The following is a 16063-nucleotide window of genomic DNA, read 5'->3' on the forward strand; positions in this document are numbered from 1 at the left end:
AATCTCTTCTACAGATATGTGGGCAGCTAGTGCTCAGATGCATTCCTCATTATTGTAGGTCAAAACAAGCCTAACTTCATGTAGCTTATCTAAATAAGATAGGACATTACCTATAATTAAAAAAATCTGCAAATATCTATAGAAATATGAATGTTTTCCTTTTACTAATGGTTGCAATGATTGAGCTGTTTTTTTTTTTTTGGTTGATTTGTATTTTAATGAGTGGGGACTTTTTTTTTTTTTTTTTTTATCTCTAACAGTTTTTAAAGGAAAGTGTACATGGAAAAAAGTGGGAAAAAAATGCTGTTCAAATTCAGGAGCTGCATCCTCCGAAGGCCAGATTTGTAGGCTGATTACATCATAGGTCTGCTCGAATTGCAACACTCCTCGTTATGCAGCCGTCAAATGCAGCCTTCTTTTTGCCCATTTTTAAGGAAGGGTTGGGGGTATCCTACTGTATGTAGCCTTTGGTAACAGTGGTGAATATTGGAAGTACAGTTTATTACAATACAAGTATGTGAAAAGTTACATCTGAAATAAATGAAAATAATTGTTTTAAATGGTTCTTGAGTCAGATATGTGGTGGTTAATGTATGGTTTATTGAAAGGTTTTTATCTGTTACCGTGTAAATGGGTCTGGTTGTCATTTAAGGACAGACTACATTCTTTTCTTGCTTTGTGTGTCAAATGTCACAATTGCTAGGCGTACGGCTGTGAAAGCTGAGGAATGCTGGACCTGTTGAATCCACAGCCAAAACTCGTCCGGTCTCATCATTTTCACGGACCTCGAAGGATCCAGTCCAGGTGGACAGGTCCTTGGAGGATGAAGATTTTGAAATCTAACACACCCAACGTCTTCAAACTTTGGGAAGCATTGACGTACTAAAATATCTGATGATTTATTAGGGAGTGAGTTCTCACATGTCTTGTGTGTAATTAGATGAGAAATATGGCAAAAACTGTTCGAGTGCATTCATGTCTGCTGGTTTTGGTGTTGCAACTTTTAGAAATGATCAGAATCCTGGCTACACAATGTCCCAGAGTTTCTAATCATAAAGCTAACTAAATAAAAAAAAAGTAAATAAACAAAAACAAAGTTTAGGCTGGTCTACCCTACTGAGGCTTGTAATGACTTTGTAACGTTTTTTTTTTTTTGCAGATCCATTTAGTTAAGCATTTAGTTCATGATGTGGAAAGTAAAACTGCTTTTAAATGAGAGAGAACTCTGAGAACAGTGGAAAGAAACACTGAGCTGACTGGACTTTGATCACTGAGACAAACTTTCTGCACCAGCTCATTAAAAAGCGGCTCATGTTTTTTTTGTTAATCTCGCTGTCATCTTGAAAAACGTTTAGAGAAAGGTGAGCACTGAGAGAAAATAAAATGGAGGATTTTAAGATCTCAAATTTGGATTATATTTAGAGGGATAGATAAATTTGTATGAGAGAGCAGTAGCATAGCTCCCCTGATAAAGTCATTAAAGTATCTGCTTTTGAAATGGTAAAACTCATAAATTAATCTTATCCAGCCAACTATTTTGATCATTTTTTAAACGAAACTGTATCTTTTCACAGTAGTACACATTTTCAGTTTATCATCCAAAATTTTTCTCAGGGGCATGTGGTTAAACTTTTAGACAAATCATAATTGACAGAAAAAACAACAACATATTCTCACTTAAACTGTTTCTGTAGATTCATTGATCTATGTATATTAACTTAAGAACCATGTGATCAAAGTTGAAAAAAGAAATTACCACCAATTTTTACTACCAAGAAAAAGTTTTTCCTCACACACTTAAAGTCAAATATCATTGATGTCACTGGGAAAAACTCTGAAAAATATTTCAGAAGGCTTTCAGGCCTGAAATCAAATAAAAAAAAACGTATTGTTCTAGATGTTGACAAAAGTTAACATTCTAATCTAGATTACAAACAAAAGTTAGGTTAAAATTGAACACGCTGTTATGTGCTTTCTGCAGATTAATTAATTAATATGAAATTAAACATTGACTGCTCACTTATAAACACAAAAAAAAATTAATTAAAAAATAATAATAAAAAAAATATAACAACTGCAGTGAAGTGTTTTTCGTTTAAAAACAGTTAATCATTTTAAAGAATGTATCTATTAAACAACAAAGCAATGAAACAAATTTTTGTATTCTAAATGAAAGTGTTCACAGTAAACACATTGAAGCAAACAAACTCTACTATCAGGGGCAGATTTAGAAAATTTGGGGCCCTGGGCAAAGAGAGGTAGGGGGCCCTCTGAATTGAGAAGACAGCACATAAAACAGACCCATTACACAGATACAGAAATTTTAATAGAATAGACGTGCATCATTTGTTCTACCTTTTGTCCCTCTCTTCTTGTCCCTTTTCTTGTTGTTTTCCTCTCTATGTTTTGTACTTTTGACTTTTCATGCTGTCTCAAAAGGAAAAAAAGATTTTTTCCAATCACTAAGCTCACTTAGCTGATTGCTCCTTCTTGTGTTTCCAAAAAGGCAAAAGTAAATAACCCAGTCCTTCTTTTCACTGTAGACAAGCCATGGTCTGCTTATCGTTTCTCCATTTTTAATTTGTATGAAATAATAGCTGCTTTTATATTTGTTGCCAAAGTGTCCAGTTGCAGACAAAAGTTGCTAGATTTGAAGCTAGGCTGTCTGTTTGGACCTGGCATTTTAGCGGAAGGATTTTTATCAAAAACATAATTAATGTGCATAAATAAGGAAAAGTTGTATTAACCATACATGTAAACAGAGTTTTATGGGGCCCCCAGGAACTTAGGGTCCTAAGCAACTGCCTAGTATTGCCTAATGGTAAATACCCCCCGTCTACTACGAGGCTCTCCCAGATAACTAAGCTAAGACAAGCCTAAGAGAAGCCCATCAAACCTGCAGAAAAAGCTTATTTCAGCCACTTATATTGTTCGGTCGATCATGATCCAGATTTCACGATTATGGGTTAGGGAAGGAAAGGAGAACAACAAGTAAGTTGAGAGCTTTGCCTTTTCCCTTTACCAGCATAAACAGTTGCTGTGTTTGTATTATACCAGCAGCTGCACTGATCCTTCTATTAATCTCCTGCCTTGATTCTCACCTCACTTGTGATAGTTGAACTCCTCCACTCGAGGAAGGAACTATTCTCCAAACTGAAAGGGAGAAGCTACTTTTACAAAATCAAATGTCAAATAAATATTTTAAGCCTATTTACTTACAGCTGGTTAGCAGTGCAGTAAAGAGAAAACAAGTTGTTTGTCCTTATTTAGCAACTGCAATAGATCTACTGGTATTGGGAGACCACACTGATGAATTACCCGGGATTCAAGTTACCGAGGTAATTTAAATCCTGGGGATTTAAATAAGTGAAAAGGCCAGTTCTCTGCAAAAGTCTGGAGGGGTTCAGACGGATCACAGACCACAAACCTAACGCCTTCCCTGAAGGTTGCATAACATCAACAGTTTATCTGTTGACCCGGTGCAGCTAGCTGGAGATCAATGCTCTGCTCTAAAAAAAAACATGGAGATGGTTATGGATGCTTGTGTGTCACCTGGTCACCAAAACAAATTCCTTGTTTTGTGCAAAACACATACAATTTGGCAAGAAAGCTTTTTTCTGATTAACTTACAGAACTGTATGTGCTGGCCAGTGTATCCTCCTTCAGTGGCTCCAACTTAGGACCCTAAAACCAGAGAGCAATAGAATTGAAAAAATCTAATGGCTAAACAATGATGGGAAACATTAGAGAATTGGAGAAAAACACTGCATCCGAATACATCTAGAGTTAAAAACAGAATCAAAATCCACATGAAGCTTAATTCAATTTTCAACATTTTCCATTTTGAATTGTTAATATTAAAAATTTCCATACAATGTCTAGATTTAAATGTTGAATATAAAATTTCTAAAATAATACAATCTAATTCTAAATGTTATGTCATTATCATTATACGCTGTCTGAATGAATTATAATTTATGTATTCTTTCTGTGTATTTTTTGTTTCGTTATATTTTGCAAAACAGTTTATCATAGGGAGATAACTGTCAAAGTGACTCTCCCCTTAAGTTCAGAAAATCAGAATTAGAATAAATTAAAAGGTGCTGAGGTCAGTGACTGATGCATTTTGGAAGTTAAATAGGACTCCTGTCCCACTAATTACCGTAAATAAAAACATTAATACCTTGACATTTTACAACCATTTTAGACTCTATACTATGTAATCTGAAGCAATGCTATTTTATCATAAAATTAATTCAATGTGAAACTATGGAGCAAGCTTTTTATCTCATACACTCATTGCCTTTTATTTCAGAGGAGAGGCAGATGGTGTGTGCTAATGGTGTCAGTGTGGAGGTGCTGGGTTGGATATTGCACTCCGAATATCCTGCAGGTCATGATTTACTTTGATATTGCACTCTAAGCCCCTCTGGTCTGACAAAATAGACAACTGGAGAGGGCAAAAACATGCTTTGAGAAAGAAGAGATAAAAGAGAAAAAAGAATAAGCATCAAAGGTTGTAATAAGAGGAGTTAATAAGGGAAGAGCAGACAGAGCTGGAAAAAGAAAGAGCAGGAGAGCGTGAAAGAGGCTTCAGGATGTGTGGTGAGAATTGGTCATGGTATGAGAGCCGGAGGTGACTGGTCTTGGTGTTTGACAGGGATACAGATCTGCAGAGCTCCATTTAAAATGGCACCCACTTTTCTTTTCAAGCATACTCAGAACCCACAGAAAATCAAAACACACGACACAAATTATTACATGCAGCAGTCGCAGGATACTCAGAATAAACTCATAGCTAGTTTTCTATGTTCCTGCTGAAATTCACGAGTCTTCACTGTTAAAAAAAAAAAAAAGAAGAAAACTCAAGTAAAATTTCTATACAACTAGAAAGTTAATTAAATAACTTCCACCTTATATTTTAGGGAAGAATTTTTAAATTTATTTTATTTTATTGCATTTTTAGCTATTACGTTAAATTCAAATTATTCCTGTTTAAATAGTTTTTTACAGAAAAAAAATAAATCTTATTTTCTCATGAAATGATTACTGGCGCATGCTGCTTTTCAATAGTTCAAGAAAAATAAATAAATAGAAAGCAAGCAACTAGGGGCAAACATATCAGCAGCTACAATTAAAAAACAGAGCCAGATGAACTGTGGGATTTTTTTTTTCACTGGTGCCAAATGACAGAATTCTGCCACCTGCAATTATGGATAAACTGCCATTTGTCTGTTAAACAAAGGCACTTGAATTTAATCTGTATCTGGCTATCTCTTAATAGCTTTGAGTGGTAAGAGTTTATTTCTTCTAAGCTGACTCCAAACAGAACCAACCAATTAACATAGCTGAACAACGTTTTTTTTGTTGGTTTTTCATGTTTAAAATGTTTAACAAATAAAATGTTATTAAAATGCAAAATATTTTTCTTTGTGATAACTGACAGCATATCGTTTTAGGCGTCTCTGCTCTTTTAATGGAATATAGCCTGATGTCCAGTATTACAATATTTAAAAATATTAAAAAAGATATGAAGAGATAAAAGCTCATGGATGTGAACTTTAAGTCCCTGATTCATATAAAAACTTAAATAATAACTATATATAAAGGGTGCTACAAAGAAAAACCCCACATGTCATACCTGACACTCCAGTTTATCCAAAAGTTGCTGCAGTCGATTGATCTGAGAGCACCAGTTCTCTTCATCTTCTATATTGATGTCTCCTGATAATTGAAATAGAAACTAATTAATTAAACAAGTATTCAATTCATGTTGTAACATACCTAAACAAGATGAACAATTTTCTAATAAAAAAACAGTTTCATACAGTATATTGTCAATAAAACAGCCATAACCTCATGAATTGCTCAAATTCTTCAGGAAAACTGCATCAGTGACACAAAGACAAGACATTTGGTTTATATCAAACTGCAGCCATTAGAAATCTAATTACCCAAAATCTTCAGAGGCTGAAACATTTGCTCACAGTTAATAGTCGCATGGAAAAGAAAAATAAACTTTATTACCTTGAAATTCAAAACAAAATAGTTGTAGATCCTATCACTGAACTGAAACATTTTAAAAATAATATTAAGCACAAAAGTAATTTGCCCAAATTAACTTTGTGGAAATTGTTTTGTGAATCGATTTGTGTTTTTTCTATGTTAAAAATAAGATTGAAGAGATAAAACAAACCATTTTAAGATTAAAAACAAAAATCCATAGAAATAAAAACAGCATGTGAAATAATAAAAAAAAATCCTAATAATTATAAAACCTCATTTTACACTATCATAGAGCAGGTAATTGTTCAATATTATAAAGTAAAGTTACAATTAAATCTTATTCAAACTGACAGATTAGTATTAGGAGTAATTACATTTATCAAGATATTTTTTATGACTGAAAGAACATTTACACTTTGGGATCACCCAGAGTCCTGACATGATCCTGTTAAATAATCTGTGGAGGGATGTTAAATTGTGATACATTTTTCCGCAACATCATGCCACCTTACTTCAGTAACTAAAGCTGCAAATGTTAAAAAACCACAGCACATTATTTTCTTTTATCTTATTAATTGACAAAAAACATGGAATGTATTAAAGAACTTATCGGGTGATAAATAATTGTTTGTAACCTATACAAATATCATTATGTAATTCCACACTGTATTGATTTCTTATTGACAATTCAAATTTTTTAAAGCTTGAAAGTTAGACCCAAGGGCCGTCCTAAAGGGTAACCAATAAAGATATCCAATAGCACATATTAATATGATTGACATATTCTATCAGTCAGATGATGCTTTAAATAGTTAAAACTGCATTTTGGCAATTTATTTACACAATTAAATATTTTTGCTAAATAATGACTGCAGATGAATAATTTTACCTTTTTTTGAAGAAAGAGAATGAACTTGCTCCTACTGAAACTAACAATTACAAAGACGTTAATACATAAATATGGATGCTTTTTCTTAAATACAAGAAAAATACCTATCTTGGCAAACTGTATCAGCAAGGCTGTTTGCTTGGTGACACTTTTTTTTAGAAACAGCTCTACCTTTGCAAATAGTTTCAGATTACTTTGTATTGCGCAACTCAAACCTTTAACAAACCAGTCGGTCTGAGTGACAGCTCCCTTTAGTCGGCTCAAACAGGCAGGAGCCATCAGGGGATTCGGAAGGGTTGCACTTGGTCAGCAATAATGTAAAAGTGGGTGGCATGTGTCAGAGTAAAACACAAGTGACTGAGGCAAACAAATGTTTCTACGAAAACACTGCATCAAACTTCACCCTCTGTTTGACAACTTATCTTATTTCTATGGCCTATCCTTGTGCCATATCTAATTTAAACAATAAAACTGACGCTTAATTGACGCTATAATGATGCTTAATGTAAAAAAAAAAAATGTCTTACTCTACAAAGAATATAGGGTACATATACATTCGACTTAGAAATGTATTTTATTAGACATGAACATATGAATATCTTCTTTTTCAAAACTGAAAACAAATGATACATTACCTTTACCTGTAGTGGGTGTCCTAGAGCAGGGATCTGACGAAGACACAAATAGGTTGTTATAGACCCTGCGACCACACCGTCTACCATTTTTCTGTACTGTTATCGGCTCTGGAGTCTTTATCTCCTGCCTGCCATGACAGCGATTGGAGACCCATGGAGACAAACATCAGAGAGAGAGAGACGGCAACTGTCAGAGAACTGTAGAGGAAACAAACCAAAGATATGGCAGACAGAGATGTTCTCAAGGGTGAAAAGAGAAGAAGATATAGAATAAAATAGGCGGAGAAATGATGAAACTGGGAAAAGCAATGCAAGAGGAATATAAAGAGGAAGGTAGAGGTAAAAAGCGAAGATAGGGTAATATGCAATTCTAAGTGGGTGTTGAGCAGTAAGTGGACAGAGCAATAGACTTTGTGAAGTGCTCTTCCACCCTCAAATTATCACACTTATACCAACTCACACAGTTCTGTATAATTGAAAAAATGTGCTGGCCGCAGTAGAAAATATGTGTCAAAAGCTGCCACTCAGACTGCTTCCGGACGTTCACACCTTCTAGCAAGTGTGTGTGAATACTTTAATTTCATTTTTCTATTTCTCTGCAGGTGGCCAAACACCTTTGCACATTTGTGAGGCTTTGTTATAGTGTTTCCCTTTTGCCTTATTTTGTTGGACCTTTATGTTATCATGTATTTCCATGTTTGTATGCAGCATCCTGCTCACAGCACAGAGGGAGCATATTGCCAGGAGGTTATCATGCTGAGAACCTGAAATCCAAAGGCCACGGGCAAAGCTGCCAATCTGTCAGACAACAGGTGTGAAGGAGTTTATCTAAGGACTCAAGTAAGCATTACTTCTATTACTGACAATCACACACATCTTGTAACATTGATGCAACAGTTTGAAGGACAACTTGTTTCTCTTGAAGTCTCTGTGACTACTTTGTTGTTTGGAGTCATTATTGTGCTATTTTTGCTCTTTAAATTGGTGGTGCATGCTTTGTTATTCATTATCCATTAGCTCCATCTCTGCCTCCCGGTGTCTCGCAATAATTCACTTAGGTTATAAGCTCTATATTTGCTATTTCCAACAATACAACTGAGGCACCCGGCAGGGGTGGGTAGAGGAGCTCTACTAAGCCAATAAAAAAACATAGTCCAACTAACAGTTATGGGTCACAGGGGCAGCAGTCTCAGCAAAGACTCACAGACTTCCCTCTCCCCAGACACCTCCTCTTAGAGAAGCCTGATAGGCTCCCAGGCCATCCGAGAGACATTGTCACCCCATTGTGTCCTGGGTCATCCTCTAGGCCTCCTCCCTGTTGGGACATGCATGGAACACCTCCTGAAAGAGGCATCCAAAGGGCATCAGAAACAGATGTCCAAGCCACCTCAGCTGACTCCCCTTGATGTAGAGGAGATGCAGCTCTACTCCAAGCCTCTCCTGAAAGATTGAGCTCCTCACTCGATCTCTAAGGGAAAGCTTTTGTTTCAATAGAAAATGTTGGAAGAACATGACCATCAATATATTCTCTAATGTGATGTTTTGTTATCTAATCTAATGTAGGCCTAATCTAATTCTATTGAAAGTTTTCTAAATAAAATTTTACTTAAAGATGCATTAATGAGTCTTCTAATGGTACTGCCACAGAACTGCAGCAATCTTCTACTCGTTCTCATAGCTTGCAATCGAACCTGTCAAGGTTTTTTTTTTTCCACCTTACGTGGAGTTGCCATTGATGTCTGAGTTCAGCCAGTCGGTTCTGTGTCCACAAAATTTAACTTGAATATAAGGTCTTCATTGTTTGCTAGATTGGACCCATTTAACATAGATGAGCTTGACGTCGCAACCGCCTTACAAAGCAGGAATTTCTGTTTCCAAGTAAATTAAGGAAATGAGGCCGAGATATTTTCTTTATATAAATGAAAGAAAAAAAGGTTTATAGATTCATTGGTGCTGAACTACTTAGGCGTCAGTCTGCTCGTCAAATGATCTTTAGATGAGCAGATACACCCTTGACAATTTGGCAGTCTGTTGTAGGGCAACACAGAGACATATAGAAACATACTGTACGAAGATGCAACACATACTCACACCTAAGGACAATTAGAGATGCTAATAAACCTAAAATTCAGGTTTTTGGACTGTGGGAGTACCCAGAGAAAACCTCCACATGCACAGGGAGAACATGCAATTTTCATTGAGTAAGACCCAAGTCCTTGAAGTGAACCAAGGACCATCTTGCCGCCAATATATTTTAAATAGGCCAAAAGGCTCATAGGTCTTTTGTCCCAAAAAACCCACATTTCCCCTTGTTCAAAAGTAGGCTACTTCCAGTGGCCCTGTGTTTTTTTATATTCATCTGATCATGTGACTCCTGACCAGCAAGTGGCCATCAGAGGCTGATTGCCACTCGTTACCCCCTGTAAACTACACAACAAAGGATGCACAATGAGGATGAAACCCAGCCTATTCTATAAAATTGCCGCACAACTGAGAAATCTGCCCAAAAAGGACAAAGATAATGTACAGTGTATGCCTACCCCTCTAGTAGACAGCTGCAATTTTTCAGGATGTGATTCTTAGTGCAATTAAAGATACATCTATTAAAAATTATCTTATTATCCAAAATGTGGGCTGAAAACTTCGATATTAATTTGTAATATTATGTATTCCTAATTTTATTTACCCTTTATATTCATATCTCATATAGACCTCCAGTTCTCATGCTGGATTTCAGCAACACTAATTTTAACAAATACTTCATGTCTTTATTAATAATAGGAATAATTTAATTATATTATTTCCTGGTAAAAATCTATCAAAAGACTATTTCTATTTATATAGACTAGTTATTTTTTCCTAAATATCAAGCTTATCTTCATGGTAAACAGAAACAGGATTATCTACAAAACTGAAAATTATTGAGAAATATTGTGTAGTCAATAACTTATTGGCACGGTTAGAGTGTATTGAGTCTATAGCCGAACTTCATAGAAAAATCTTTTATCTCCTCCTTCATTGACCTCTCTGATTACAATCTTTTTTTTTAGTGATCCTTATTCTGTTCAATGACAGTTTAATTTTTCGGTCCTTAACTAGGTAAGAAAAGGCTCCTTTCAGTCAAATCCAGAGATGGCAAAAGTACTCACTTTCCGTACTTGAGTAAAAGTACAGATACTTGTGTTAAAAAATACTCTGGTAAAAGTGGAAGTACTGATTAAACTTCTTTACTCAAGTAAAAGTAACAAAGTACAGGCTTGTAAATTTACTTAAAGTATAAAAGTAAAAGTAGAAACCACTTTTTTCATGCCGTTGCCTACATTTTAAATGGATGTCTGCCAATAGGACTAGATCTCCGTTGTGTTCATTTTCAATCATCTCGTCGTCCATGCTACTATGCCACCGCCGAATCTGTCGATTCATCTTGTAGTGGTGCGTCAAATGCAACGTAGATTCCCATCCAATTAGATTGAATTTGGTATTGATGACGTGAAAAATAATAACGGTAACTCCATTGAAATGATTCAAAACTAAAGTAATGAGCCAATTTTTTAAAATGTAAGGAGTAGAAAGTACAGATATTTGTGTAAAAATGTAAGGAGTAGAAGTAAAAAGTCACCATAAAAATAAGTAGTAAAGTAAAGTAAAGATATCAGAAAAATCTACTTGAGTACAGTAACGAAGTATTTGTACTTCGTTACCGGTACTTCCCATCTCTGGCTCAAAGCTGCAATTCTTTTACAACACATGCAGAATAAGAAAGAGAAAAGAGCTGTCAACATTTCTTTAGCACATATAACTATAGGTCTGAGTTTAGAAATGAGTACCATTTGTGGCCTCTGTAGTAATTACAGTTTAATATTCTTTTATTGTGACATAAAAAAGTGAATAAATACAATGTGGTCTGGAATGTTAATAGGTTTACGGGAGGCTCCCTGATTATAAATTCCTGTTTTGAGACTGAATGTGTCAGTCTTGGTTCTGTTATGTTTTCTTTTGAGTATTCAGTTTTACTTTGCTCCACGTTTTCTAGTTTCATTGGTCTAATTCCTGTTTTGTTGTGCTTTCTGGTTATATTTAAGTTCTTAGGTTTTTATTTATTGCCCTCTGTTGCCTTTTTGTGTTGTTCTCCTTTTTCCTAGCACCTTTCTAGACTCCTCTCTTCACACCTGCTCCCAATCAGCTTGTTAGTCCTCTCTTTGTTCAGTCTCCCATATAAACTCTCCTTGTGTAGTTCCTCAGTGCTGGTTCCTTGTCATACTTCGTCTTACCTCACCGTGATTGTTTTTCCCTGATGTCTCCATGGTTCTGATTTGTTTTACTACTTTCATGTTGGATTTTTGGATTCCTTCCTCAGTTGTTTGTGAACATTTCATTAAGTCTACAAAAACTCACCTCTGTCTCAGCATCTGGATCCTCATATCTCAAGAAAATCCTGACAGAATGTGATCACTAATATGTCATAACGCACAAATAACGGCTCACATCGGAACTTTTTCCTTCTGGCAACTTTTTCCTTCTTCTTCCTTTTGAATATTGTGTCACTACTGTGTGTATAATATGCTGCAACTGGTTTAAGTTGACCTCCAAGTAAGGCATAAGCTGATATAAATTGAGCTATACACTCACGGAGCAGGGCTGCTCTGCTCCTCCACAGCCTCCATGGCACATTGAAGGGACCTCTGTAGAGACAAAAGCTGAGTGGATGTCTCTCTTAGCATGAACCTGGTGACGAACTGACCCAACACACTGGCACCCTGGTACTCCTGAGAGAGAGAGAGAGAAAAATGACAACATTTTTCATTCCATGCTACATAAACACATAGATGAACAGAACCAATAAAACTGTCAAATGTATCCAAGGTTAATAAATTTATTTGATCATTCTAAACTTCAAATTTAGATACCAGGGACAAACAACTTCAATAGGATATATACAGTAATTGAGGCTGGAGTCTCGCACCATGAATGTGATTACATGTTCTCAGAGGAGTCATAGAACGACACTTCAAAACTCTTTGTAAAAAAGGTGAGACTGGCATGTAACCTCTGCAGAATAACCATCATGGGATTATGAGTCCAGAGTACTGACAGGCCTCAGCTGCTAAGTAGGCCTGAACAATCCTTTGAGGATTCCCTCACTTTAAAAAGAGCAAGAAAAAAATGAAAAGTATTCTAGCAACAAAAGGAGGAATAAATATTCAGAGCAAATCCCCTCATTTCTTCTCATGTAATTTGAGCCCTCAACTGAAGGTTATTTCCTCAAAGAGGCTTTAGGTAATTTTATAAAATACCCTTGGTTAGTAGGTTTTCACTCTATAATAAAATGGAAAATTACTTGAATCCTTCTTTTCCCATTTTTTTGGATGCTTCATGAAGTACTCTGCTTTAACGAGGCATCGAACAGATACCTGCATGTGTCTTATCTGAAAGAAACTCCTTAATCTTGAAAGTGGATAATTTTATAGCAATTAGTTCTGAACTGAAAGCTAACTTTCTGAAGTATTTGTTTGAATGAGCGAGCGTGGGTACGTATGTGTTGGTTTCCAATTGCATCACATTTATTTCAAAATGCCCATGAGAAAAATAAACATACTTGCACATATGTTAAACAACTTCTGTGCATGGTTTATCTACCACCGCACAACAAAATCACACATGCACGAGAAACTTCCACTTCAAGAGGAGAAAATCACTCTCCACACGCGCCAGCTCCTCCCAGGAACGCTCACCATTTTCTATCCAGCGGTCACGCTCAAGGATGGCTGCGCTCTCGAAAGCGTCTCTTCCCTCAGACTGATTTTCTCCCCTTGTGAAGGAAAAGGTGTTTTGAAAGGTTGGGTGAAGACAAACCTCTTCTGTAAGCCTCCTCCTGATTGGGCTTTGCAGACACGATCGCACGGGAAGTAGTGCCAGGAAGTCTTTGACTGATGCTTACCACTTATCCCAAATACTGCAAACCTTGCAGAAGCCTCCGCCACTGTCCCACCTCCAGTCGACATCTTCGCTTATGGATGACAAGCTGTCAGTGTTATTTCAAGCAATATTTAAAGATCCCGAGTGATCTCTTTTCAGGAAAAAAAACGGAGAGGGAAAGCGTCAAGGTTTAGGTACACAGCTTTCCTTTACCAAATGGTGTTTGTGTTAAGAGGGAATATTAGCCAATAATGGTACTGATATTTTTAAGCCTTGGTTGTATTCAATTTTCTATACAGGGAACAATTTTCTGATTGTTTCACCACCCTTGTGAGTTAGTGTCACTAGTGTTACCCTCTCAAGTAAATTTGTCCTGCTCATCTACATCCCCCATGACCATAACCTTTACCTCCACTTGTGATCCATCCATCCATCCATTTTCTAACACACTTACTCCCAGGTGTTCTCACGAGGGGTGATGGTGCCTATCTCCAGGAGTCAATGGGCGAGAGGCAGGGAGAATTTAGAGAAGCCAATTAACCTACAGTACAGTCATGTTTTTGGACTGTGGGAGGAAGCTGGAGTACCCGGAGGAAACCCACGCATGCTTGGGGAGAACATGCAAACTCCATAGAGAAAGACCCCAGGCCGGGAATCGAACACAGAGCCTTCTTGCTGCAAGGCAGCAGTGCTACTCACTGTGTCACTGAGCAGCCCTCTTGGAATCCGTTCAGCTAAAAACCTTGGAGTTTGCCATCCATGTTGCCTCGATTTTCACCCTTTTTTTTCAGGAACCTGGCTTTCCTGTAAGCTTCCCTCTTTGTCAGAGANGAACAGAACCAATAAAACTGTCAAATGTATCCAAGGTTAATAAATTTATTTGATCATTCTAAACTTCAAATTTAGATACCAGGGACAAACAACTTCAATAGGATATATACAGTAATTGAGGCTGGAGTCTCGCACCATGAATGTGATTACATGTTCTCAGAGGAGTCATAGAACGACACTTCAAAACTCTTTGTAAAAAAGGTGAGACTGGCATGTAACCTCTGCAGAATAACCATCATGGGATTATGAGTCCAGAGTACTGACAGGCCTCAGCTGCTAAGTAGGCCTGAACAATCCTTTGAGGATTCCCTCACTTTAAAAAGAGCAAGAAAAAAAATGAAAAGTATTCTAGCAACAAAAGGAGGAATAAATATTCAGAGCAAATCCCCTCATTTCTTCTCATGTAATTTGAGCCCTCAACTGAAGGTTATTTCCTCAAAGAGGCTTTAGGTAATTTTATAAAATACCCTTGGTTAGTAGGTTTTCACTCTATAATAAAATGGAAAATTACTTGAATCCTTCTTTTCCCATTTTTTTGGATGCTTCATGAAGTACTCTGCTTTAACGAGGCACCGAGCAGAGACCTGCATGTGTCTTATCTGAAAGAAACTCCTTAATCTTGAAAGTGGATAATTTTATACCAATTAGTTCTGAACTGAAAGCTAACTTTCTGAAGTATTTGTTTGAATGAGCGAGCGTGGGTACGTATGTGTTGGTTTCCAATTGCATCACATTTATTTCAAAATGCCCATGAGAAAAATAAACATACTTGCACATATGTTAAACAACTTCTGTGCATGGTTTATCTACCACCGCACAACAAAATCACACATGCACGAGAAACTTCCACTTCAAGAGGAGAAAATCACTCTCCACACGCGCCAGCTCCTCCCAGGAACGCTCACCATTTTCTATCCAGCGGTCACGCTCAAGGATGGCTGCGCTCTCGAAAGCGTCTCTTCCCTCAGACTGATTTTCTCCCCTTGTGAAGGAAAAGGTGTTTTGAAAGGTTGGGTGAAGACAAACCTCTTCTGTAAGCCTCCTCCTGATTGGGCTTTGCAGACACGATCACACGGGAAGTAGTGCCAGGAAGTCTTTGACTGATGCTTACCACTTATCCCAAATACTGCAAACCTTGCAGAAGCCTCCGCCACTGTCCCACCTCCAGTCGACATCTTCGCTTATGGATGACAAGCTGTCAGTGTTATTTCAAGCAATATTTAAAGATCCCGAGTGATCTCTTTTCAGGAAAAAAAACGGAGAGGGAAAGCGTCAAGGTTTAGGTACACAGCTTTCCTTTACCAAATGGTGTTTGTGTTAAGAGGGAATATTAGCCAATAATGGTACTGATATTTTTAAGCCTTGGTTGTATTCAATTTTCTATACAGGGAACAATTTTCTGATTGTTTCACCACCCTTGTGAGTTAGTGTCACTAGTGTTACCCTCTCAAGTAAATTTGTCCTGCTCATCTACATCCCCCATGACCATAACCTTTACCTCCACTTGTGATCCATCCATCCATCCATTTTCTAACACACTTACTCCCAGGTGTTCTCACGAGGGGTGATGGTGCCTATCTCCAGGAGTCAATGGGCGAGAGGCAGGGAGAATTTAGAGAAGCCAATTAACCTACAGTACAGTCATGTTTTTGGACTGTGGGAGGAAGCTGGAGTACCCGGAGGAAACCCACGCATGCTTGGGGAGAACATGCAAACTCCATAGAGAAAGACCCCAGGCCGGGAATCGAACACAGAGCCTTCTTGCTGCAAGGCAGCAGTGCTACTC

At 37.1% G+C, this 16063-nt stretch overlaps 1 protein-coding gene across 3 annotated transcripts in view; it reads right to left on the minus strand.

Moving 5' to 3' along the window:
• Positions 1 to 16063, minus strand: part of LOC107090633 (N-terminal EF-hand calcium-binding protein 1-like) — a 49216-nt gene that overhangs the window by 12450 nt on the left and 20703 nt on the right. For 2 of the 3 annotated variants that reach the window (XM_015384136.1, XM_015384135.1), the window contains exons 6-9: positions 12160 to 12296; positions 7531 to 7658; positions 5642 to 5724; positions 3631 to 3684 (exon numbers count right to left, since the gene is read on the minus strand). In XM_015384136.1, the coding sequence (XP_015239622.1) occupies positions 3631 to 3684; positions 5642 to 5724; positions 7531 to 7658; positions 12160 to 12296 (402 nt within the window). The remainder of the gene's footprint in view (positions 1 to 3630; positions 3685 to 5641; positions 5725 to 7530; positions 7659 to 12159; positions 12297 to 16063) is intronic. The other variant, XM_015384137.1, reaches the window with a different exon arrangement.

The sequence above is a fragment of the Cyprinodon variegatus genome, unplaced genomic scaffold (genome assembly GCF_000732505.1).
Source record: "Cyprinodon variegatus isolate N-32 unplaced genomic scaffold, C_variegatus-1.0 Scaffold305, whole genome shotgun sequence".
Classification (NCBI taxonomy): Eukaryota; Metazoa; Chordata; class Actinopteri; order Cyprinodontiformes; family Cyprinodontidae; genus Cyprinodon; species Cyprinodon variegatus.